Below are 27,076 nucleotides of genomic sequence, written 5' to 3'. Positions count from 1 at the left end.
CAGATCTGTTTGAGCAGTTAATGAAAGGAATGCATCAACACAGTAGAAATTTCATGGAAAATATCAGAAGCATCAACAGTTCTCATGCGTTTGCTTCATTCAATGCCAACATTGCACCGCCCCCTGGATTCGGACCGTATTGTGTGCAATATACTACGTGGGCTGTGCAATATACTACGTGGGCTGCGCAATATACTACGTGGGCTGCGCAATATACGTGGGCTGTGCAATATACTACGTGGGCTGTGTTATACACTACGTTGGCTGTGTTATACACTATGTGGGCTGTGTTATACACTACGTGGGCTGCGTTATACACTACGTGGGCTGTGTTATACACTACGTGGGCTGGGTTATACACTACGTGCGTGGGCTGTTATATGCTATGTGGGCTGTTATACACTCTGTGGGCTGTGCTATATACTACGTGGCTGTGCAATATACTACGTGGGCTGCGCAATGTACTACGTGGGCTGCGCAGTGTACTACGTGGGCTGCGCAATGTAAAATGTGGGCTGCGCAATGTACTGCGTGGGATGCGCAATGTACTGCGTGGGATGCGCAATGTACTGCGTGGGATGCACAATGTACTGCGTGGGATGCGCAATGTACTGCGTGGGATGCGCAATGTACTGCGTGGGATGCGCAATGTACTGCGTGGTGTGCGCAATGTACTGCGTGGGCTGCGCAATGTACTGCGTGGGCTGCGCAATGTACTGCATGGGCTGCGCAATATACTACGTGGCCTGTGCTATACACTACGCATACATATTCTAGAATACCCGATGCGTTAGAATCGGGCCACCATCTAGTACAATATAAGCATCATCAATGGATTATCGGTGGAGATTTGAAAGTGATTGGTCTGCTAATGGGAATGCAAGGAAGATTCACAAAATATTGTTGCTTCTTGTGTTTATGGGACAGTAGAAATAGTAGAGCATTATGTCCATCGTCATTGGGGACAGAGAAACATCTAAGCTCCAGGTACAGACAATGTTCAGCATAATCCTTTAGTTGCTCCAACAAAAATCTTTCTGCCTCCACTACATATAAAGTTGGAATTGATTAAAAACTTCATGAAAGCCATGGCAAAGACAAATTCACAAGGGTTCGGGTACATTTCACAGAAATTCTCCAGCACTTCACCAGCAAAACTGAAGGTCCTCAGATCAGATCAGGGAGCTGATGTATTTGAAGGAACTCTAAATGGTAAGGAATTTAGATCTTGGAAAAGCTTAAAGTGGATCTGTGAAAACTTCTTAGGAAAACAAAAATCTCCAGAATATGTTAAAGGTGTTGAGGAACTGCTAAATGCATACAGTGTCTTGGATGTCGCATGCCTTTGAAAATGCACTTTTTGCATTCACATTTAGATTTCTTCCCTCAAAATCTTGGGGATGTAAGGCTAAGTTCACACTAGCGTTGTGCGCCGCTGCGTCGGCGACGCAACGCACAACGCACGCAAAAACGCGGCAAAACGCACGCAAAAACGCTGCGTTTTGCGACGCATGCGTCGTTTTTTGCCGAAAATCGGACGCAAGAAAAATGCAACTTGTTGCGTTTTTTTGGTCCGACGCTTGCGGCAAAAAAGACGCATGTGTGGCACAACGCAACAAAAAAAAACGCATGCGTCCCCCATGTTAAGTATAGGGGCGCATGACGCATGCGTCGCCGCTGCGTCGCCGACGCAAACCCGACGCACATTAGCTTAACGCTAATGTGAACGTAGCCTAAGAGATTAACAAGGCGAGTGGTTCCACCAGGACATTAAAGTAATGGAACACCGCTACCAGGGTTTTTGGAATGACTCAATAATGGCAGATTACTGTTGGATGTTATATAGGGACAACCCTGAAAAATCGTATTAACGACAGTCTAATGTCAAGAACTTTTAACTTATGCTCATATTTTGGTTTCTATTTTTCATGTGAAGTTATTTTGATTCAATAAATACTGTTTTGTAAGGTGAAGCATTTTTTCTGTTATGTAGATTACTGTTTTCTTAATGTCGCCAGTATATTTCCTATACCTTATAATAATGATGGTGCTCCATGGAAACTATACGTGCTACAGAAAAACTATATACATTTTTAATCAGGACAAAAAGATGATTCAGAAAAGTACAAAGTCACCTGATGATTACAAAAAATATTTTTTGTAGACCTGTGGTAATTTAAAGTTTAGCTACATTTTTAAATACCGTATATACTTGACTATAAGCCAAGATTTTCAGCCCATTTTTTTAGGCTGAAAGTGCCCCTCTCGGCTTACACTCGAGTCATTGTCCAAGGGGGTCGGCGGAGGAGGGGGAGCTGTCCATCATACTCACCTGCTCCCGGCGCGGTCTCTGCACCTCCCTGCTTCTCCGGCACCCGCAGCTCTTCCTGTACTCAGCGGTCACATGGTACTGCTCATTAAAGTAATGAATATGGACACGCCTCCACTCCCATAGGGGTGGAGCCGCACGACGGAGAAGCAGGGACCGCGCCGGGAGGGCGAGTATAACAGGGAGGGTGAGCATTGTGATATTCACCTGTCCCCGTTCCACCGCCGAGCTCCGTCTTCCGCATCCTCTGGCTGTGACGTTCAGGTCAGAGGGAGCGATGACGTAGTTAGTGCGTGCCGCCCTCTGCCTGAACAGTCAGAGAGCCGAAAGACGGAGCAGCGTGTGGTGGTGGAACGGGGAAAGGTGAATATCGCTAGTGCCGGGGGCCTGAGCGACGAGAGGTGAGTATGTCTTTTTTTTTTTTTTTTTTTATTGCAGCAGCAACAGCATATGGGGCATAATCTATGGAGCATCTTATGGGCCATCAACCTTTGTGCAGCATTATATGGGGCATAATCTATGGAGCATCTTATGGGGCCATCAACCTTTGTGCAGCATTATATGGGGCATAATATTCTATAGAGCATCTTAAGGGGCCATCATTAACCATTTGTGCAGCATTATATGGGGATATTTTAATATGGAGCATCTTATGGGGCCCATCATGAACTGTATGGAGCATTATATGGGGCTCCTGATTCAATATGGGTATTCAAAAACACTTAACCTACTGATGTCTCAATCAATTTTACTTTTATTGGTATCTATTTTTATTTTTGGAAATTTACCAGTAGCTGCTGCATTTCCCGCCCTAGGCTTATACGCAAGTCAATAGGTTTTCCCAGTTTTTTGTGGCAAAATTAGGGGTCTCTGCTTATACTCGGGTCGGCTTCTACTCAAGTATATACGGTAATTTCTAATGTAATGGCACCTGCTTAGTACTGATGTTCGGTGGAGCCAAGTGTTGGAATGCCACTAGTACCTGAAACCAAGGGGCAGAAACACTTAGTTTATGCTTGAATGAGAGCAGTGTACAGACTGAGTCCCCAGAATAACATATCAAAACCTATATAAAGACTTAGTTATCCTTTAAAGGGAATCTGCCAACAGTATTATTCACCCCAAACTATTTATATGTGTGCATGTAGCTCTCTCAAAGCCAAGTCCAGCAATACCTTTACATGTTCAGTCTGTTCCTCCATTAATGAGAAATCAGCATTTGAATATATATTCAAATGAGGCTGAAGAGCTATAGTAGATCTGAAGCCTCTGCCACACCAGTTCTATTCCCTGCTCAGCACCATCTCTTCATGGTTGATTGACAGCCTCCATGCTGTGTGACCTCAGACAAAGGAGCCTTCAATCAAGCAGGAGCATGTAGGACAGGGAATAGAGCTGGAGTGACAGAGGCTTCCGATCTAAGGCCTCTTTCACACGTCAGTGTCTCCGGTACGTGTAGTGACAGTTTTCTCACGTACCGGAGACACTGACACACGTAGACCCATTCAAATGAATGGGTCTATGCACATGTCTCCGTGTTTTCACGGACCGTGTGTCCATGTGCAAAACACGGAGACATGTCCATGTTTCTCCGGCAGCACGTACAGCAATACGTCCTGCACACGTGCACACGGAGAACAGTGTGCACTCTCCTCCGTGTGCGCATATTCCTCACTGTAATGAGCGGTCCCACGTGACCGCTCACACAGGACAGGCTGCCGGCGCTGAGAGGAGAGAGGAGACATCGCGGGAGCTGGGTGAGTATTTCTTCTGCAAGGGGCCGGGCGGCGCACTGGTGGTGGGAGGTCCCAGCAACTTTATTTTTAACAAAAAAGAAAAAAAACTTGATCTTTCATCTCTTCTCTCCTGCGGGGAGAAGACATGAATGCCGCCTTCAGCACCACAGCGGGGGGGGGGACAGCGCTTACTGTAGCGCTGTCTCTCCTGCACGGTCCGTGTGGTCCTCAGGCGGCACACGGATGCCGCTCGTGTGCCACACTGATGTGCCACGTGAGCACACGGACACGGATAACTCCAGTACCGATTTCTCCGGTACCGGAATTATCTGGACGTGTGAAAGAGGCCTAACATGGCTCTTCAGTCTCATTTGCATATCTATTTGAACGCTTATTTCTCAGTAATGGAGGAACAGACTGAACATGTAAGGTTATTTCTGTAGTAGTGTTTAAAAGAGCTTCATGCACATATAAATAGTCTTGGGGGTAATACCCTGCTGACTGATTCCTTTTAAATACAATAATAATTAATAAACAAATTTAAAAAGGAACAACAAATATTCCAATATCAATTCTCTTTCAATTCATACCTGATTTGATTTCAATTGGAGTGTTTGTGTCTATGTCATACTTCCCCTTGCCGGGTACAGGAACACGGAGTGGAATAACTTTTGGTACACATATAGAGCCTGCTGTCATTCTTTTTCAGAGAGGACCTGCGGAGAATAACATCAGCATTATATACAGTATGTGACATAATACGCAACATTATACATATGACTGGTAAACAGGGTTACAGTGAAACAAAGTTTTATATCTCATCTACAGGTGCAGTCAAAGTTATTACACCCCCATTACAAAGTTATTACACCCCTATGAAGACACAGCATTGTATCTTATTTATGCCAGATGCAAATTGTGTGGGCCCAGAATCATAAACTAATGTCTGAAGTATTGAATCTTCTTGTAGGACGAATATTTACCTCTAATATTATCTCCTACAGTTTATTTTATGTTATCTTTACAAAACAGTAATGCATGGCCACTGAACAATGTTTGCTGATATGCTAATTATGCATCGTGTTATCCAGCCAGTTTGTTGACTTCGAAAACAGAGAGAAAAACTATGCAAATAGATTAAATAATCAAGTAATGCTACTTGATCTCATCTTCATTCTTAGGGTACCGTCTCACATTGGCACTTTGATCGCTACGACGGTACGATCCGTGACGTTCCAGTGATATCCATACGATATCGCTGTGTCTGACACGCAGCGGCGATCATGGACCCCGCTGAGAATCGTACGTCGTAGCAGATCGTTTGAAACTTTATTTCGTCGCTGGATCTCCCACTGTCATCGCTGCATCGATGTGTGTGACACCGATGCAGCGATGCGTTCGCTTGTAACCAGGGTAAACATCGGGTTACTAAGCGCAGGGCCGCGCTTAGTAACCCGATGTTTACCCTGGTTACCATCGTAAAATGTAAAAAAAACAAACAGTACGTACTTACATTCCGGTGTCCGTCAGGTCCCTGGCCGTCTGCTTCCCTGCAGTGACTGTGAGCGCCGGCCGTAAAGTAAAAGCAGAGCACAGCGGTGACGTCACCGCTCTGCTTTGGCCGGCGCTTACACAGGATGCAGGAGGAGTGCAGGGAAGCGGATGCCGGGCACCGGAATGTGAGTATGTGTTTTTTTTATTTTACGTTTACGCTGGTAACCAGGGTAAACATCGGGTTACTAAGCGCGGCCCTGCGCTTAGTAACCCGATGTTTACCCTGGTTACCCGGGGACTTCGGCATCGTTGGTCGCTGGAGAGCTGTCTGTGTGACAGCTCCCCAGCGACCACACAACGACTTACCAACGATCACGGCCAGGTCGTATCGCTGGTCGTGATCGTTGGTAAATCGTTTTGTGTAACGGTACCCTTACTCTTATCTGTGAGGCCAGACTGAAGGACACTTGTTTAAACATAAAAAGAGGTGATATGCCTCTGTATAGAAAAAGACACAAAGACAGAGAGAGACAGCCAGAGATTCAGCCAAGACATCGATACGTCAAAAGGACCAGAGACAGGACAGCAGCCAATTCATCATGGCACCATCACGAGGGACACGGATCTATCATTCTACAGGAAACACCCTAGGGGTTTTCGGTCTCGGTTGGGAGAAGACAGATCTGCTCCATTGACCATTGCTGAACCATGGATACATTTGGAGAAAGCCAGGATTGTGACCCGCTGGTCACCTGGCGCAATGGAGATGTTCGGAGAAGCCAGGTTATGATCCTCGGATCAACTGGCCTTGTACCTCAATGGACTGTAATCTTCCTATGCTTGTCATTACCTCCTCTGTGTGTGTGTTACACAGATGGGGCAACTGACCCAGGAATATCTCTGAAGTAACAGCTGCCATTATCCCGGTGAGTCAGTGGAAGGGTGAGACTCTGTAATTTGCACCATTTTGGGGTATTTTGCTGGGACTGTTCTATGTGCTATCTGCTTGTTTTGTGGTTGAATAAAGCATTGCCACACTGTTTCACCCTCACCCTGTGTTGTCTGAGTAGCATTATGCCCATGTTAAAGGGAGAGTGAGCGTTCGGCGGGACGATCCCTGATCCATGCAGTTCCGTGTGGCGGACCAGGTCACCTGCCGCCCCCCCCCCCCCCGTTTATCCACAACAAATTATAGGTAAAATATACAAGATTTTGCTGTTTTAAAACAAAAAATGAAACAAAAACAATGTATAGCTAAACACAACTAATATAACTAGTGGTTTCCCCACAATCATCACAAAATGCCACTTGTAATGACTACTGCAGTCTCAGAATTATTCACCAATTTATAATAAGCATCTTTAGTACTTAGTTTCACCTTTGGTTGCTATAATCTGCTGAAAATGTGACACTAGCATCTGGTTCCTGAGGTATACTAGCCCATTTCTCCTTTAGTTTTTACAGTAACGTCCATGCTAAACTCTGAAGATCTCCATGCCTGAACTCCTTGACATACACCTCTACTGACCCAAAAGTACAATAATAGTCAGGTACAATATGCTCAAAACCATGTAAATAAGCTGCACAAGTAATGGGATTCTGTTTGAAAAGAGCAAAGTGGTGGCTCAAAGATGTTTACAGTGAAGCCTGGCAGTGGCTTGGTGATATCTACAGTGAAGCATAATGGTGGGTCAATGATGCCTACAGTGAAGAATGGTGATGGCTTGGTGATTACTACAGTCAAGCATGGTGGTGCCTCAATGATGCCTACAATGAAGCATGGTGGTGGGTCAGTGATGCCTACTGTAATAAGTGTTGACTTGGCGATTCCTACAGTGAAGCATGGTGGTGTTTCAATGATACCTACAATGAAGCATGGTGGTGGGTCAACCAAAAGAGGAAAAATCCTATTATTGAAAAAAACACCAAAACACAGGCAAAGATGCTTACCTGTCCAGGCCTCTAAACAAATGCACTATCAGGGTGCAGCGGACCCAAGTAAAGATAGCAACTACTCTGGTGCAGTAATACCGATGAGGCAGCCAGCTTACAATCAGGTATTGGCCGCTTGGCACACCATTGCAAACAAAAAATAATCTGTATGTGGCAATGTTCACACAGAAAATGCAGAGCATCTGGCTCACAGCCTATTAATGACACCCTATGGCGGGCTGACCAGTGCTAACTATAATGCATCCTGTGTGAACGGAGGCCACAGTTTACATGAGCCATCTTGTCACAGCTACACCCCGAAAAATAAATAAAGTGCACAAAAACACATAACAATATATGTGTATTTAAGGTATTAGTTGATATTATGGCCACAATACGTAAGCTGGCAACTCACGTCAAGGGTCCTCACAAAGATGTAGTTGCCATCTTTACTTGTATCCGCTGCACCCTGATAGTGCATTTGTTTAGAGGCCTGGACAGGTAAGCATCTTTGCCTGTGTTTTTTTCAATAATGGTGGCTAGGTGATGCCTACAATGAAGCACGGTGGGGGGGGGGTGGGGGTCAGTGATGGCTTCAGTAAAGCATGGTGGTGGCACGGCGATGCCTGCATTGAACCATGGTGGTGGCTTAGTGATTCTCTGTGGATTCTTATTTCTGGCACTGGAAACCTGCACCGTGTGGAGGTCTAGATAGATTCAAACATGTATCAAGGTATACTTGGAGAAGATATGACATGTGAGGAAGCTACAGCTGGCCCTGTCAACGAGACAATGATAACAAGCATACCTCACAATCCAACATGGCTTAAAGTAGTTATCCACTACTTGGACAACTTCTCATACCCCTCGCTTGGTCCCCCAAAAATAATAAAACCTATACTCAACTTCCGTGCCGCTCAAGTTCCAACGGTGTCGGTACTTGGTTTCCCATGGCTATTGTGTTGTGTTGTGACACAAGGCGCCAGCGCCCAATGAGCGCTGGTGTCACTGTCCCTGCCTTCTTACCAATTGAGCATGAAGAGAATCTTTGGTGGAATTTGAAGATAGTTGCATCATACAATCCCAAGAATATTAGTGTACTGGAGGCCATTGCCAAGGAGGAATACAATAACATTCTTCAGGAACACTACCAGGAGCTGGTGTCTGGCTATGTACCATTTTCAGCAGGTCATAATAGTCAAAAGGTGCAATAATAAATACTACAGCCATGGAAACCCATGCCATAAACCTCTTCCCACAGTTTTTGTGCTGATGTTTTAAACGGTGATCCAGGTTTTTTGTTTTTTTTTACAAAAGTCTGCAGTTACTCTGTGTAGGCGATGCCCACTGTGAGACCGAGTAGGCCACGTAACCGCAGGTATGCGATATGCATACTTCCGGATACATTTCAGCTACACATACGCATCAGGCTATCGTCACAGCGGGCGTTGCGAGCACTGTGAGGGTTCCCAAGTTGGCAGTTCAAATATACTTAGTGACCATAGAGTGACCCCAAACTTTCGTGATAAACCTTGACAACCCCTTTAATGCCAGAAGAGGTTGGAAGTGAGAAAAGGAAGAAACTTAAGAAATTGACTGGTGACGTCCTACTACAGGCCTACGGAGGTATCGGTGATCTCTTTACCACAAGCCATGCGGTCACAAATATTAGCACAGGCAGACTGCAGGGTGAGGGGTTGGATGTTCTACACCGAGGACAATGACATAATGTGAAAATCCTAACTTCCATGATTTACACTGGGACTACACAGCGACTTTGGCCATGACGCAGGTCTCACAGCCAAAGAACGCTCTTTGATGCAACTACAGCTTAACAAGCTAAGAACTGCGTCCGTCACAAGTACGTCTAAAAAAATCCAGCTTTTTGCAATGTGATTGTCACAGTCATGGCAACTTCAAGGTAACAATGAGATCACATTCTCTGGTATTGCACTAGGATGTATCAGCAACACCTTGCGTTGCTGTCAAAGTCAGGTGTAGTCCTTACCGAAGGTTGGATATACAGACAGGTGTAGTCCTTACCTAAGGCTGGATATAAAGTCGGGTGTAGTCCTTACCCAACGCTGGATATACAGTCAGGTGTAGACCTTACTTAAGGCTGGATATACAGTCAGGTGTAGTCCTTACCCAACGCTGGATATACAGTCAGGTGTAGACCTTACTTAAGGCTGGATATACAGTCAGGTGTAGTCCTTACTTAAGGCTGGATATACAGTCAGGTGTAGTCCTTACTTAAGGCTGGATATACAGTCAGGTGTAGTCCTTACTTAAGGCTGGATATATAGTCAGGTGTAGTCCTTACTTAAGGCTGGATATACAGTCAGGTGTAGTCCTTACTTAAGGCTGGATATACAGTCAGGTGTAGTCCTTACTTAAGGCTGGATATACAGTCAGGTGTAGTCCTTACCTAAGGCTGGATATACAGTCAGGTGTAGTCCTTGCCCAAGGTTGGATATACAGTCAGGTGTAGACCTTACTTAAGGCTGGATATACAGTCAGGTGTAGTCCTTACTTAAGGCTGGATATACAGTCAGGTGTAGTCCTTACTTAAGGCTGGATATACAGTCAGGTGTAGTCCTTACTTAAGGCTGGATATACAGTCAGGTGTAGTCCTTACTTAAGGCTGGATATACAGTCAGGTGTAGTCCTTACATAAGGCTGGATATACAGTCAGGTGTAGTCCTTACTTAAGGCTGGATATACAGTCAGGTGTAGTCCTTACTTAAGGCTGGATATACAGTCAGGTGTAGTTCTTACTTAAGGCTGGATATACAGTCAGGTGTAGTCCTTGCCCAAGGCTGGATATACAGTCAGGTGTAGTCCTTGCCCAAGGCTGGATATACAGTCAGGTGTAGTCCTTGCCCAAGGCTGGATATACAGTCAGGTGTAGTCCTTGCCCAAGGCTGGATATACAGTCAGGTGTAGTCCTTGTCCAAGGCTGGATATACAGTCAGGTGTAGTCCTTGTCCAAGGCTGGATATACAGTCAGGTGTAGTCCTTGTCCAAGGCTGGATATACAGTCAGGTGTAGTCCTTACCTAAGGCTGGATATACAGTCAGGTGTAGTCCTTGCTTGCTGTGGCATTACCAGAGAGATCGCGGTGGCGACACCCGAGAAGTTGCGGAGTCGTTACCCTAGAGATCGCTGTGGCGTTACCAGAGAGATCGCGGTGGCAAGCCCTGAGAGGTCACAAAACACCCCTATTCTCCTGCATTACCCTGCGATGATGCCACCCAGCGATGTCACGCTGCCAGACGTGTCGTCTAAAAGTTGCATTTAAGGAGAGAAAAGCAAGGGGTAATGATCAGGATGGATGGATGCGGGGTAATGATCTGGATGGACGGATGCGGGGTAATGATCTGGATGGACGGATGCGGGGTAATGATCTGGATGGACGGATGCGGGGTAATGATCTGGATGGACGGATGCGGGGTAATGATCTGGATGGACGGATGCGGGGTAATGATCTGGATGGACGGATGCGGGGTAATGATCTGGATGGACGGATGCGGGGTAATGATCAGGATGGATGGATGCGGGGTAATGATCTGGATGGACGGATGCGGGGTAATGATCTGGATGGACGGATGCGGGGTAATGATCTGGATGGACGGATGCGGGGTAATGATCTGGATGGACGGATGCGGGGTAATGATCTGGATGGACGGATGCGGGGTAATGATCAGGATGGATGGATGCGGGGTAATGATCTGGATGGACGGATGCGGGGTAATGATCAGGATGGATGGATGCGGGGTAATGATCTGGATGGACGGATGCGGGGTAATGATCTGGATGGACGGATGCGGGGTAATGATCTGGATGGACGGATGCGGGGTAATGATCTGGATGGACGGATGCGGGGTAATGATCAGGATGGATGGATGCGGGGTAATGATCTGGATGGACGGATGCGGGGTAATGATCTGGATGGACGGATGCGGGGTAATGATCTGGATGGACGGATGCGGGGTAATGATCTGGATGGACGGATGCGGGGTAATGATCTGGATGGACGGATGCGGGGTAATGATCTGGATGGACGGATGCGGGGTAATGATCAGGATGGATGGATGCGGGGTAATGATCTGGATGGACGGATGCGGGGTAATGATCTGGATGGACGGATGCGGGGTAATGATCAGGATGGATGGATGCGGGGTAATGATCTGGATGGACGGATGCGGGGTAATGATCTGGATGGATGGATGCGGGGTAATGATCTGGATGGACGGATGCGGGGTAATGATCTGGATGGACGGATGCGGGGTAATGATCAGGATGGACGGATGCTTCCAGCAGACATTGTCCTGTAGGTCTGAGAAGGAACAAATCTCACATAGCTCTGTGCCATAAACACCAGGACTTCCAGGGAGAAGATCGTACACCAGAGATGACATTATCGGCCGATAATTGGCGACAACTATCAGGATCTGCCTGCTCCATTCCATCTCCCTGGCCGGCTAGAGGTGACCTATAGGGCCATTATAACCCCCGTACCCGAGCCTCCCCACTTACCGGCTGCACACAGCGCTGCTCACTTGTCGCTCAGTGTCTCCGGTGACTCCCAGATCCCGTTACTACAGACGCTTCTCCCGGCGGAGCCGAACTTCGCCAGGACCGAGCCCTGTCATTGGTACATTTCCGTTGCCGTAGTAACCAAAGATGCGAAACATTTCCCCGCCCTGCATTCACAGAACGGAAAGACGTGAAGGAAAAGAAATGTCCCCTGTCCGCCATCTTTAGTAAGGGCAGAGTCTTTTCGTGTATAACACCAAGATAATTAAGAATAATAATACGGTTTTGTGGTAAAAGTTCAGGAAGTAAACTTTTCTGTATTACCCCTAGACAGATTTAGGCTAGAAAATATTATCTACTTGCCCATAAACAATATGTCCGGCAGAGAGTTAGGCTTGTTCTGCGCAGGCGCAGCACACTGGTGCGAGTTTGGACACCGTCCCATGGTGCAGCCCTCGGTCCTCTTCTCACAGCTCCATGATGCAGCCCCTCATTTCTCGCTTCTCTTCTCCAGTAGCCTCAGTATAACGCAGATTCCTGATATCGGACCTTCACACTGACTACTGGACTGAAGAGGAGACCCCACCCCTTCCGGCGACATCTTACCTCAAGAAATCAACTCCGTTCTAGTCGCTACCGTTCAGCGGCGTGGCTATACCTGGGAGGAGCGGGGAGATGGCGGAGGTGAAAGTGAAGCAAGAGAGCGGAGAGGCGGCCGAGATAGAGAACAGGTGCTGCTGCGCCCTGCTGGCATATACTGACGTGCTTTACTCCTTCTTGACATGCTGTACTCCTTCTTGACATGCTGTACTCCTTCTTGACATGCTGTACTCCTTCTTGACATGCTGTACTCCTTCTTGACATGCTGTACTCCTTCTTGACATGCTGTACTTAGCGACTGCTGTACTCTTTACTGACATGCCGCGCTCCTTACTGACATGCTGTTCTTAGTGACTGCTGTACTCCTTAGTGACGTGCCGCGCTCCTTAGTGACGTGCCGCGCTCCTTAGTGACGTGCCGCGCTCCTTAGTGACGTGCCGCGCTCCTTAGTGACGTGCCGCGCTCCTTACTGACATGCCGCGCTCCTTACTGACATGCCGCGCTCCTTACTGACATGCTGTATTTAGTGACTGCTGTACTCCTTACGGACATGCTGTACTTGGTGACTGCTCTACTCCTTACTCATGTGCCTCTCTCGTTGGTGACGTGACGCTCTCGTTGGTAACATTTCTCCTCACAGAGGAAGACGATTAGAACTCCGGTGACACCTATAGGAAGTAGCAATCCTAAAAGACAGTATCGACTCTCTAACGAGTTTTGTCACATGACTTAGGATAAAAGCCAAAAACAAATTCTCAATTTGCAGACACTGTTTCGGGCTACTGCCCCTCGTCAGGGCAATGTATGAGATCTGGTTTGGCTGGGTGACGTGCCGCACTAGTTGGTGACGCACAGCTCTCAGTGATGTTCCGCACTAGTTGGTGACTAGTTGGTAAGTTCCGGTCTGGACCAAGGGAACCCAGTAGATGTAGTGTATATGGACTTTTCCAAAGCTTTTGATACGGTGCCACACAAAAGGTTGATACATAAAATGAGAGTAATGGGGATAGGGGAAAATATGTGTAAGTGGGTTGAGAGCTGGCTCAGGGATAGGAAACAAAGGGTGGTTATTAATGGAGCACACTCGGACTGGGTCGCGGTTAGCAGTGGGGTACCACAGGGGTCAGTATTGGGCCCTCTTCTTTTTAACATATTTATTAATGACCTTGTAGGGGGCATTCAGAGTAGAATTTCAATATTTGCAGATGACACTAAACTCTGTAGGGTAATCAATACAGGGGAGGACAATTTTATATTACAGGATGATTTATGTAAACTAGAAGCTTGGGCTGATAAATGGCAAATGAGCTTTAATGGGGATAAATGTAAGGTCATGCACTTGGGTAGAAGTAATAAGATGTATAACTATGTGCTTAATTCTAAAACTCTGGGCAAAACCATCAATGAAAAAGACCTGGGTGTATGGGTGGATGACAGACTCATATTCAGTGGCCAGTGTCAGGCAGCTGCTACAAAGGCAAATAAAATAATGGGATGTATTAAAAGAGGCATAGATGCTCATGAGGAGAACATAATTTTACCTCTATACAAGTCACTAGTTCGACCACACTTAGAATACTGTGCACAGTTCTGGTCTCCGGTGTATAAGAAAGACATAGCTGAACTAGAGCGGGTGCAGAGAAGAGCGACCAAGGTTATTAGAGGACTGGGGGGTCTGCAATACCAAGATAGGTTATTACACTTGGGGCTATTTAGTTTGGAAAAACGAAGACTAAGGGGTGATCTTATTTTAATGTATAAATATATGAGGGGACAGTACAAAGACCTTTCTGATGATCTTTTTGATCATAGACCTGAGACAGGGACAAGGGGGCATCCTCTACGTCTGGAGGAAAGAAGGTTTAAGCATAATAACAGACGCGGATTCTTTACTGTAAGAGCAGTGAGACTATGGAACTCTCTGCCGTATGATGTTGTAATGAGTGATTCATTAATTAAATTTAAGAGGGGACTGGATACCTTTCTGGAAAAGTATAATATTACAGGGTATATACACTAGATTCCTTGATAAGGCGTTGATCCAGGGAACTAGTCTGATTGCCGTATGTGGAGTCGGGAAGGAATTTTTTTCCCCATGGTGGAGTTACTCTTTGCCACATGGGTTTTTTTTGCCTTCCTCTGGATCAACATGTTAGGGCATGTTAGGTTAGGCTATGGGTTGAACTAGATGGACTTAGTCTTCCTTCAACCTCAATAACTATGTAACTATGTAACAGCTCTCGGTGATGTTCCGCACTAGTTGGTGACGCACAGCTCTCGGTGATGTTCCGCACTAGTTGGTGACGCACAGCTCTCAGTGACGCACAGCTCTCAGTGATGTTCCGCACTAGTTGGTGACGCACAGCTCTCGGTGATGTTCCGCACTAGTTGGTGACGCACAGCTCTCGGTGATGTTCCGCACTAGTTGGTGACGCACAGCTCTCGGTGATGTTCCGCACTAGTTGGTGACGCACAGCTCTCGGTGATGTTCTGCACTAGTTGGTGACGCACAGCTCTCGGTGATGTTCTGCACTAGTTGGTGTCAGTAAATTTGCTGATTGCTTTACATCAGAGCCAGTGCCTGTTTTATATTTGGGGTGATTGAATAAAGTTGCGCGTTATATTACAGGAGTGGGTAAGCCAAACCTCAGACTCCACAATTTCCCTGACTCCGACTCCCCAGCACTGGTGACTACGCAACATGTACATAAAGTGCAGCACAGATTCATCTCAACTAGCAGCCGAGATCCTTAGATCAGGAACAGAACAGACATGTATAGGACATTTCATAACTTTCCCAAATTATTATGGAACATTTACATCACATCCTGCACTGAACTGCTGTACCCAATTTATTATATATTTTAGGAGTCAGTCGGTCCATTTTATACCGACACCACTAAAATGGACACCAACTCCATGACTCCAACTCCACATCCCTGATTATTAATCCCTGCTAGACCATAGCAAAGCAGCTTTTATAAACTTACACTAAAAAGTTGCTGAATTGATTTATCTGCACAAAATTAATTGATAGTCATAACATTGGCAAAACGATGTTTACTGGCAGTAGCCATAGCCAGTCATTCTGTTGTGAATTCCGTTCTCGGGCTCCCTCCTGTGGTCATGAGTGGTACTGTGTGAGTTTGTTCTTGGGCTCCCTCTGGAGGCCTTTAGCGATATGGCTGGTCTTGGCTGGGCTCAGCTGTTTCATCTCCTGCTAGGCTGGGCCTATTTAACTCACCTGGACCTTTACTTGTCGCCTGCTGTCGGTGTATTCAGTCCTGATCCTGTGCTCTCCTGAATATTCCTTGTGACCAGTCTCCTGCTATGAGATGCTAAGTTTGCTTGTTCAGTTTCTCATTATTTCCTTGAAAACGTTTCTCATTATATAATGAGTTCAGCCCAGCTTGCTTTTATGTGATTTTTTGCTTGCTGGTTAGTTCTGGGGTGCAGAGGGCGCCCCTCACATCGTGAGTCGGTGTGGGGGTTCTTGTATTCTCTGCGTGGTTTACTTTTGATAGTTTTTGTACTGACCGCACAGACACCTATCTATTTTCTGCCTATCTAGTATTAGCGGGCCTCATTTGCTAAATCTGTTTCATCTCTACGTTTGTGTTTTCCCCTTGACTCACCGTTATTATTTGTGGGGGGCTATCTAAAACTTTGGGGTACATTTCTCTGAGGCAAGTGAGGTCTTTGCTTTCTCTCTAGGGGTAGTCAGTTTCTCAGGCTGTGACGAGACGTCTAGGTTTTCAGGTAACGTTCCACAGCTGCCTTTAGTGTGTTTGGATAGGATCAGGATTGCGGTCAGTATAGCTTCCACATCCCCAGAACTTGTCCTATATAATCAGGGTATATTTGTCAGGTCAGTTTGAGATCCTACCACCAGGATCATAACAGTACAGCAGGCCCGAAAGTGTTAATGCAGCTAAAGAGGGAGAAGAGAAATCTTAAGGTCATTTTTTTTTTTTTTTTCCTCTGCACTGTGTTTTGCCTCTCTCCTCCCCTTAATCTCTGGGTGGTTCTGTATGCAGCTACTAATATGGACATTCAGAGTCTGTCTTCTAGTGTGGATCATCTCACTGCAAGGGTACAGGGCATTCAGGATTATGTAGTCCGCAGTCCTATGTCAGAGCCTAAAATACCTATTCCTGAGCTGTTTTCCGGAGATAGATCTAGGTTTTTGAACTTTAAGAATAATTGTAAGTTATTTCTTTCTCTGAGACCTCGCTCATCTGGCGACTCTGTTCAGCAAGTCAAAATTGTTATTTCTTTGTTGCGAGGTGACCCTCAAGATTGGGCATTCTCTTTGGCGCCAGGAGATCCGGCACTGCTAAATGTTGATGCGTTTTTTCTGGCGCTTGGAGTGCTTTATGAGGAACCAAATCTGGTAGACCAAGCAGAGAAGGTTTTGCTGGCTCTCTCTCAGGGTCGGGATGAAGCAGAGGTTTATTGTCAGAAGTTTAGGAAGTGGTCAGTGCTCACTCAGTGGAATGAGTGCGCCCTGGCGGCGATTTTCAGAAAGGGTCTTTCTGAAGCCCTTAAAGATGTTATGGTGGGGTTCCCCACGCCGGCGGGTCTGAATGAGTCAATGTCTTTGGCCATTCAGATTGATCGGCGTTTGCGGGAGCGCAAACCTGTGCACCCTCTGGCGGTATTTTCTGAGCAGAAACCTGAGCCTATGCAATGTGACAGGATTCTGACCAGAGTTGAACGGCAAAACCACAGACGTCAGAATGGGTTGTGCTTTTACTGTGGTGATTCTGCTCATGTTATCTCAGCATGCTCTAAGCGCACAAAAAGGGTTGCCAAGTTTGTCACCATTGGTACTGTACAACCTAAATTCATTTTGTCTGTTACTTTGATTTGCTCTCTGTCATCCTACCCAGTTATGGCTTTTGTGGATTCAGGTGCTGCCCTGAATTTGATGGATTTGTCATTTGCCAGGCGCTGTGGTTTTATCTTGGAGCCTTTACAATTCCCCATTCCGCTAAAGGGAATTGATGCTACACCATTGGCCAAGAATAAACCTCAGTACTGGACTCAATTGACCATGTGCATGGCTCCTGTACATCAGGAGGTACCGTATTTTTCGGACTACAAGACGCACTTTTTCCCCCCCAAAAAAGGGGGGAAAATGGGGGGTGCGTCTAATAGTCGCAATGCAGGCTTACCGTGGCGGCAGAGGTGCGGCGGCAGAGGTGTGGCAGCAGAGGTGCGGAGATGAGGAGGCGCAGTGAGCGGGGTCCCCTTTCCTGGTGAGGTGATGCAGCAGCCCGGTAAGGCAGCAGAGCCGGGTGAATCCTGGTATCGGTGGGCGCGGCCATCTTCCTGAGGCCGCGCGTTCGCAGATGGAGCTCTGCTGCCCGGGGCTTCAGGAAAATGGCCGCGGGATGCCGCGCGTGCGCAGATGGGGATCGCGGCGGCCATTTTCCTGAAGCCCCGGGCAGCAGAGCTCCATCTGTGAACGCGTGGCCTCGGGAAGATGGCCGCGCCCACCGATATCAACAGGATTCACCTGGCTCTGCTGCATTACCGGGCTGCTGCATCACCTCACCGGGACTTTGGACTCTGTATACCGTACTCCATCCTTTTGCTTCCCAGGATGGGTGCAGCAAGGTTCAGGAAGGATCTCGTGGGCACATGGACTGGAGATGATGGAGGTAGTGGTGTACATTGTGAAGTGGGCGTTCCACAGGAGATCAGATGTCTGAGTCCTTGCTGCTTCCCGGCGCTCCTCAGCACCGCATGGCACGGCCGGCTCTCCGCCTCCAGCAGGGCTCGCAGCAGTACAGAGGCGCTTTTCCCGCAGTGTCCGGTCATGGCGGCTGTGTCTCGGTAGCGGAGCTCCTCACTTATTACAGGCTTCTGAAATAATTATTGCGCTGAGGAGCGCCGGGAAGCGGCAAGGACTCAGACATATGAGCTCCTGTGGAATACTCGCTTCACAATGTACACCACTACCTCCATCCTCTCCAGTCCATGTGCCCACGAGATCCTTCCATCACCTCACCGGGGAAAGGGACCCCTCTCACGCCATACCTCTCACTGTGCCTCCTCATCCCAGCACCTCTGTCGGTAACCACTGCTGCCACCCTCCCATGGACACCAGGCCGTGGCGTCGCCCACCTAAGCAGGAAGGGACCCTGCTCAGGTGCACGCCGTACCGCATCACCCCACCTCTGCCGCCACCATGCCTCCTGTGACCCTGCTCTGCCACCACCAGCCCTCAGGTAAGATACTGTAAATTCGGACAATAAGACGGACCCCCATCTTATAAAAAATCTTTTTTTCTGCAATTTTCACCCCAAATTTGGGGTGCGCCTTATAGTCCGGTGCGTCTTATAGTCCGCGAAATACGGTAATTCGCTTTCTGGTGCTGCATAATTTGCATGATGTTGTCGTGTTGGGTCTGCCATGGCTGCAGGCTCATAATCCAGTCCTGGATTGGAAAGCAATGTCTGTGTCAAGTTGGGGGTGTCAGGGGATTCATGGTGATGCTCCTTTGGTGTCAATTGCTTCTTCTACTCCTTCTGAAGTCCCTGAATTTTTGTCGGACTACCAGGATGTATTTGATGAGCCCAAATCCAGTGCCCTACCTCCTCATAGGGATTGTGATTGTGCCATAAATCTGATTTCTGGTAGTAAGTTCCCTAAGGGACGACTTTTTAATTTGTCTGTACCAGAACATACCGCTATGCGGAGTTATATAAAGGAGTCCTTGGAGAAGGGACATATTCGCCCGTCCTCGTCCCCTTTGGGTCCGGGGTTCTTTTTTGTGGCCAAGAAGGATGGTTCTCTGAGACCCTGTATAGATTATCGCCTTCTAAATAACATCATGGTCAAATTTCAGTATCCCTTGCCACTGTTGTCCGATCTGTTTGCCCGGATTAGGGGGGCCAGTTGGTTCACCAAGATAGATCTTCGTGGAGCGTATAATCTTGTGCGCATAAAGCAGGGCGATGAATGGAAAACGGCATTTAATACGCCCGAAGGCCATTTTGAGTACTTGGTGATGCCTTTTGGGCTTTCTAATGCCCCCTCTGTGTTTCAGTCCTTCATGCACGATATCTTCCGAGAGTACCTGGATAGATTTATGATTGTGTACCTGGATGATATTTTGGTCTTTTCTGATGATTGGGAGTCTCATGTGAAGCAGGTCAGGATGGTATTTCAGGTCCTGCGTGCCAATGCCTTGTTTGTGAAGGGCTCTAAATGTCTCTTCGGAGTCCAGAAGGTTTCCTTTTTGGGCTTTATTTTTTCTCCTTCTACTATCGAGATGGATCCAGTCAAGGTTCAGGCTATTCATGACTGGACTCAACCTACATCTGTGAAGAGTCTTCAGAAGTTCTTGGGTTTTGCTAATTTTTACCGTCGCTTCATCACTAATTTTTCTAGTGTGGTGAAGCCTTTGATGGATTTGACCAAGAAGGGTTCTGATGTGACGAATTGGTCTCCTGCGGCCGTGGAGGCCTTTCAGGAGTTGAAACGTCGGTTTTCTTCGGCTCCTGTCTTGCGCCAGCCCGATGTCTCTCTTCCCTTTCAGGTCGAGGTTGATGCTTCAGAGATTGGAGCAGGGGCTGTTTTGTCGCAGAGAAGCTCTGATGGCTCTGTGATGAGACCATGTGCTTTCTTTTCAAGAAAGTTTTCGCCTGCCGAGCGGAATTATGATGTTGGTAATCGAGAGTTGTTGGCAATGAAGTGGGCATTTGAGGAGTGGCGACATTGGCTTGAGGGAGCCAAGCATGGTGTGGTGGTCTTGACGGATCACAAGAATTTGACTTATCTCGAGTCTGCCAAACGGTTGAATCCGAGACAGGCTCGATGGTCGCTGTTTTTCTCTTGTTTCAATTTCGTGGTTTCATATCTTCTGGGTTCGAAAAACGTGAAGGCTGATGCCCTTTCTAGGAGTTTTGTACCTGACTCCCCGGAAGTTTCTGAACCGACTGGTGTTCTCAAAGAGGGGGTGATTTTGTCTGCTATCTCTCCTGATCTGCGACGGGTGTTGCAGGAGTTTCAGGCCAATAGACCTGACCGTTGTCCACCGGAGAGACTGTTTGTCCCAGACAGATGGACCAGTAGAGTTATTTCCGAGGTTCATTCTTCGGTGTTGGCGGGTCATCCTGGGATTTTTGGTACCAGGGATTTGGTGGCGAGATCCTTTTGGTGGCCTTCCTTGTCGCGGGATGTGCGTTCCTTTGTGCAGTCCTGTGGGATTTGTGCTCGGGCCAAGCCTTCGTGTTCTCGTGCCAGTGGATTGCTTTTGCCTTTGCCTGTCCCGAAGAGGCCTTGGACGCATATTTCCATGGATTTTATTTCGGATCTTCCTGTCTCTCAGAAGATGTCTGTCATCTGGGTGGTTTGTGATTGTTTTTCCAAAATGGTCCATTTGGTACCCTTGCCTAAGTTGCCTTCCTCCTCCGATTTGGTGCCATTGTTTTTTCAGAATGTGGTTCGTTTACATGGTATTCCGGAGAACATTGTGTCCAACAGAGGATCCCAGTTTGTGTCCAGATTTTGGCGATCCTTTTGTGCTAAGATGGGCATTGAGTTGTCTTTTTCATCAGCCTTCCATCCTCAGACGAATGGTCAAACCGAACGAACTAATCAGACCTTGGAAACTTATTTGAGATGTTTTGTTTCTGCTGACCAGGATGATTGGGTGACCTTTTTGCCATTGGCTGAGTTCGCCCTCAATAATCGGGCTAGTTCTGCTACTTTGGTTTCACCTTTCTTTTGCAATTCTGGTTTTCATCCTCGTTTCTCCTCGGGTCAGGTTGAGCCCTCTGACTGTCCTGGGGTGGATTCTGTGGTGGATAGGTTGCAGCAGATTTGGAACCATGTGGTGGACAATTTGACTTTGTCCCAAGAGAAGGCTCAGCGCTTTGCTAACCGCCGTCGCTGTGTGGGTCCCCGACTTCTTGTGGGGGATTTGGTGTGGTTGTCTTCTCGTTATGTCCCGATGAAGGTTTCCTCTCCTAAGTTCAAGCCTCGTTTCATCGGTCCTTATAAGATTTTGGAAATCCTCAACCCTGTGTCTTTTCGTTTGGACCTCCAACATCGTTTGCCATTCATAATGTGTTTCATAGGTCATTGTTGCGGAGATATGTGGTGCCTGTGGTCCCTTCTGTTGATCCTCCTGCTCCGGTCTTGGTCGAGGGGGAGTTGGAATATGTGGTGGATAAGATCTTGGATTCTCGTATTTCGAGACGGAGGCTTCAGTACTTAGTGAAATGGAAGGGTTATGGTCAGGAGGATAATTCCTGGGTTGTCGCCTCCGATGTCCATGCGGCCGATTTGGTTCGTGCCTTTCATTTGGCTCGTCCTGATCGGCCTGGGAGCTCTGTTGAGGGTTCGGTGACCCCTTCTCAAGGGGGGAGTACTCTTGTGAATTCCGTTCTCGGGCTCCCTCCTGTGGTTATGAGTGGTACTGTGTGAGTTTGTTCTTGGGCTCCCTCTGGTGGCCTTTAGCGATATGGCTGGTCTTGGCTGGGCTCAGCTGTTTCATCTCCTGCTAGGCTGGGCCTATTTAACTCACCTGGACCTTTACTTGTCGCCTGCTGTCGGTGTATTCAGTCCTGATCCTGTGCTCTCCTGAATATTCCTTGTGACCAGTCTCCTGCTATGAGATGCTAAGTTTGCTTGTTCAGTTTCTCATTATTTCCTTGAAAACGTTTCTCATTATATAATGAGTTCAGCCCAGCTTGCTTTTATGTGATTTTTTGCTTGCTGGTTAGTTCTGGGGTGCAGAGGGCGCCCCTCACATCGTGAGTCGGTGTGGGGGTTCTTGTATTCTCTGCGTGGTTTACTTTTGATAGTTTTTGTACTGACCGCACAGACACCTATCTATTTTCTGCCTATCTAGTATTAGCGGGCCTCATTTGCTAAATCTGTTTCATCTCTACGTTTGTGTTTTCCCCTTGACTCACCATTATTATTTTTGGGGGGCTATCTAAAACTTTGGGGTACATTTCTCTGAGGCAAGTGAGGTCTTTGCTTTCTCTCTAGGGGTAGTCAGTTTCTCAGGCTGTGACGAGACGTCTAGGTTTTCAGGTAACGTTCCACAGCTGCCTTTAGTGTGTTTGGATAGGATCAGGATTGCGGTCAGTATAGCTTCCACATCCCCAGAACTTGTCCTATATACTCAGGGTATATTTGTCAGGTCAGTTTGAGATCCTACCACCAGGATCATAACATCATTCTCTCCATTAGCCCTCAGGTGGGGTCCTGATGATCGACAACTCGTCGTTGTTGATTACACTGTGGTATTTTGGTGCAGTGTCATCTGAGTATTAACCCTAGCTTCTCATGCAGATGATATGTAGTGGAGTAAAGCTGGCTAAAGAGTCCTCCTTCAGTGTCATGGTGGCCCAGTGGGACAGATTTTAGTCTCTGGTGACTCGATGATCTGTAGGTGTATATTCCCTGGAAAGATTCTGATTTGGACATTTATTAGGGAGCTCCACAAGTCATATAAAGCATCCTCATAAGTTTGCTGACATACTGGAGGTTAAATTGATTACACACTAGATTGTGATTTTTGCACGTAAATAGTTGGATCTGGATAATTTTGATATTTGTTGTCACTTTTTTCGCAACTGATTAAGAGAAGTTGAACTATTGTGTTATATTTCTCTGGCCATTGACTAAGGGCAGTACTGCCTGAAACGCATCAGCTTGTTTTTATGATGCACTATTAAAGGACAAGATTTGTATTCTATTTTCATCTCCTCCATTCAATATTTGCATGAGCTGGACAAGTGAGTGATTTGCATTTTCACCTGGGAGTCAGCCGGCAGGAACTTGGTGGTGATCAGTGCTCTGCACATGTCTATTGAGAATTAGACTCCAATACAGGTAATCGTAATAAAGCATAAGTGGATATTATAAAACATAACTTTTAATATTTAAAGCAACATAAAAACCAGTCACCCGAGTGAAAACACAAACTAGGGTCAAGTCCCAACCATATAATACAATGGCTATAGAGACTGGTAGACCCCTAATAGGATTTAAAGATTTCGACTGCCATAATGCTTGCGAAATCAATATAACTAAGGTATGATATATAAGGAAACTGTAAACAAATCACACTTGTAAAGCAGTATCAATTTCCATACTCTTAGTCGCATATACAGACAGTGGCTAACTGATAGCAGTTATAGCAGATAATGTAAGCAATGCTCACTAATACTTATTAAAAGATGGAAAAGGAACAATCTCACCAATTCCATAAAGAGGGCGTCGGAGCACCGGATATTCTCTGGTCAGGGGATGATCCGGGAAATGAAGAGATGACAATCCCTATGTCAATCCCTATAGGGCTACCGATAGGCTATCCCCAAAGCTCCTGCCCTTACAAGGGCAGTCCACAACTACCCCTGCACACACATGCCCTGCACTCTCCCTGTTCAGTCGCCCCGACGCGTTTCTTCCAAGCTAAATCTTCAGGGGACTTGCTTGTATAAGGAGATATAGTGCCTATGTGCTAGGAAAGGAGGGACAAAAAGTCCTGCCACCCTCTATGCTGTTCTGCGCCAGGAGCAGGTGAGTATGCTTAGACCTCTGCCACTCCACCTCCCCTGCCGACCCCTGCGTATGACTCGAGTATAAGCTGAGAGGGGCAATTTCAGCCTAAAAAAATGGGCTGAAATTCTCGGCTTATACTCGAGTATATACGGTAATGAACTACAAACATGAAATCATGATCAAAAAACAACAAATTCTGAATGAAATTAGCGGAGCAAGGGGAACTGACTACAAACCAAAATGTCTATACAAATTCACAGAGTATAGGAAACAAACAAAGAGAATTGGAGCAGCTAATACAGGAAGTGAGAGAAGATGTCATAGGCATCACTGAAACTTGGTGGGATGATATATATGATTGGTATACAAACCTTGAAGCTAAAACTTATTTATTAGAAACAGGCGTAACAGTAGGGGAGGAGGTGTTGCATTGTATGTTAAGACAACATATATCTCCACAGAGATCCAAGCTTTAGAGAATGGTAGCTCTGCAGAAACTGTTTGGGCATGGAGAGCCGAACTGAAAAGACGAATGTAGGTGTTTACTATAGGCCACCTGGACAGACTGAAGATATGGATTAACTTTTTTTTACATCAGATGTGTCTGTTCTAAAATAAAAAAAAAAAGTAAGACATATTGATCATGGGAGATTTTAACTATCCAGGTTTGTTGGGAATCTCTCTCAGGCAAAAGTAGTCTAGAAAATGTTTATCTTCTCCTGCTGACAACTTTATCTTTCAAAAGGTAGAAGAGAAAACAAGAGGATCTGTAATCTTGTACCTATTTCTTACCGACCGGGAGGAAATGGTTAAGGAAGCAAAGGTGGCTGGGAATTTATGGGGCAGCAATCACGCTATCCTTGAATTTTGGATTACAAGAGGAGGAAGACAAATGTGGACTCAGACTTTAAGGTTGGACTTCAGAAAGGCAGATTTTAATGAGCTCAGAAAGAGGGTAGGAAGCGTCCGATGGCTGGGTGTTATAAAGGACAGAAATATCCAAGAAGGATGGGAGATTTTGCTAAATAAAAATCTCACTGCACAACCTGTAATATTCCCGAAAAAAAAAAAAGGAAGTATTGGAAGCATTCAAAGAGACCTGAATGGATGAACACAGAACTTACACTTGTTAAAAAGTGAAAAAAGAAATGTATATTAAATGGAAAGAGGGGGCATATCTAAAGAAGAATATAATGCTGTCTGTAGGGAATGCAGGGCAAGCGTTAGAGGAGCTAAACCAAGTAATGAAGTGAGCCTTGCAATGGAGACAAAAAGCTATTAAAAAAAAAAAAGGATTTGGGGGGTCACCATGAAGACCATCGACACAATGTGATCGCATCGTGTTGTGCCGATAGGAGCACAGAGGGAGCTCACTCCCTCTGCGATGTCGCTGTCGCTATTGACGACGGCATCACAGGGGTTAAATGCCCGCTATCGGTGCTAGCACCGATTGTGGCGTCGCTGCAGGGTGTAAGCTCTCACTTGGCTATCCCGCGGCGCCGTATATCTATATGGTGCTTGTCAGGAAAGGGTTAAAGTGGAGTACCACAAGGCTCTGTCCTTTGCCCAGTGTTGTTCAACATTTTTATAAATGATCTAGTAAAGGGAACTGAAGGTAAACTAATCAAATGTGCAGACGATGCAAATCTAGGAGAGATAGTCAACACTACAGAAGAAAAAGGATTCAGAAGGATCTGAACAATCGGCAGCAACTAATAGAATGTTATTTAACGGAGAAATGCAAGATTTTACATTTGGGCAAGAAAAACGATAATTACATCTATAGAATGAGAGGAATAGAACTAAGCAACAGCACGTGTGAAAAACACTTGGGTATACAAATAAATCACATACTGAACATGAGTCAACAGTGTGATACAGCAGCAAAAAGGCAAACACAGTTCAGGGATGTATTAAGAGAAGCATGGAGTCTAGATCACGTGAAGTAATTATTCCCCTCCACTCCTCCTTGGTCGGGCGGCATCTGGAATACTGTGTCCAGTTCTGGGCATCACATTTTTAAAAAGACATCAACAAACTGGATCAAGTTCAGAGAAGAGCTACCAGGATGGTGAGCGGACTGCAAACCATGTCCTACGAGGAACGGTTAAAGGATCCGGGAATGTTTAACTTGTTAAAAAGAAGGTTAAGGGGAGACTTAATAGCTGTCTACAAATATCTGAAGGGCAGACAGTGTAGAGGGATCATCCTTATTCTCATGTGCATATGGGAACACGAGAAGCAATGGGATGAAACTGAAGGGGAGAAGATACAGATTAGATATTAGAAAAATACTTTTTGACAGTGAGGGTGATCAATGAGTGGAACAGGCTGCCATGAGAGGCGGTGAGTTCTCCTTCAATGGAAGTCTTCAAACAGAGGCTGGACACACATCTATCTGAGATGGGTTAGCGAATGCTACATTGAGCAGGGGGGTTGGACACGATGACCCAGGAGGTCCCTTCCAACTCTAACATTCTGTGATTTTTTATTTTTTTTTTGTGCAGACACGACTCCCAATGTATAAGTGAGCGGTGATAGACAATCCCTTTAAAGACCCTACAATTAATGTGTTGTGCATCTTTGCTTGTGCAGGATCTCTGTTGTCTGATAACTTACTTTGTTCTATTAATCTATATTTCAGGATTATTGAGCTCTGTCAGCAGTTCCCTCATGGAATCACTGATCAAGTTATCCAAAATGAGATGCCTCATATTGAAGCCAAGCAGAGAGCTATGGCCATTAATCGTTTGCTGTCTACTGTAAGTTTTATAAGGCTGCCTTCACACAATGTGGTCAAGACCAGTTAAGGTGCTTCCAAAACTAGTGCCATGATGCGGAGTGGTGGAGGGGGGATGTTGGAGTTGACAGCCGCTAAAAATGCTATTGTTAATGTCTATATGAGCAAATTTAA

At 46.3% G+C, this 27,076-nt stretch overlaps 2 protein-coding genes across 5 annotated transcripts in view; one reads left to right on the top strand and one right to left on the bottom strand.

Annotated features, from left to right (window-relative positions):
- Window positions 1–12,492, bottom strand: part of LOC143786141 (double zinc ribbon and ankyrin repeat-containing protein 1-like) — a 115,675-nt gene extending 103,183 nt beyond the window's left edge. Inside the window, exons 1-2 of one of the 3 annotated variants that reach the window (XM_077275401.1) lie at window positions 12,394–12,492; window positions 4,656–4,781 (exon numbers count right to left, since the gene is read on the bottom strand). In XM_077275401.1, the coding sequence (XP_077131516.1) occupies window positions 4,656–4,764 (109 nt within the window). In that variant the 5' untranslated portion in view covers window positions 4,765–4,781; window positions 12,394–12,492. Of the gene's footprint in view, window positions 1–4,655; window positions 4,782–12,030; window positions 12,208–12,393 lie in introns of those variants that run through there. The other 2 variants (XM_077275398.1, XM_077275399.1) reach the window with 2 other exon arrangements.
- The window catches only part of POLR3F (RNA polymerase III subunit F), a 40,579-nt gene continuing 25,953 nt past the window's right edge, over window positions 12,451–27,076 (top strand). The window contains exons 1-2 of one of the 2 annotated variants that reach the window (XM_077275403.1): window positions 12,451–12,761; window positions 26,807–26,924. In XM_077275403.1, coding sequence (XP_077131518.1) covers window positions 12,706–12,761; window positions 26,807–26,924 — 174 coding nt within the window. In that variant the 5' untranslated portion in view covers window positions 12,451–12,705. The remainder of the gene's footprint in view (window positions 12,762–26,806; window positions 26,925–27,076) is intronic. The other variant, XM_077275404.1, reaches the window with a different exon arrangement.

This window comes from Ranitomeya variabilis, chromosome 7 (assembly GCF_051348905.1).
Source record: "Ranitomeya variabilis isolate aRanVar5 chromosome 7, aRanVar5.hap1, whole genome shotgun sequence".
NCBI classification, from domain to species: Eukaryota; Metazoa; Chordata; class Amphibia; order Anura; family Dendrobatidae; genus Ranitomeya; species Ranitomeya variabilis.
Note: the sequence above shows the minus strand (reverse complement) of the source record. Positions and strands in the feature narration are given on the sequence as shown.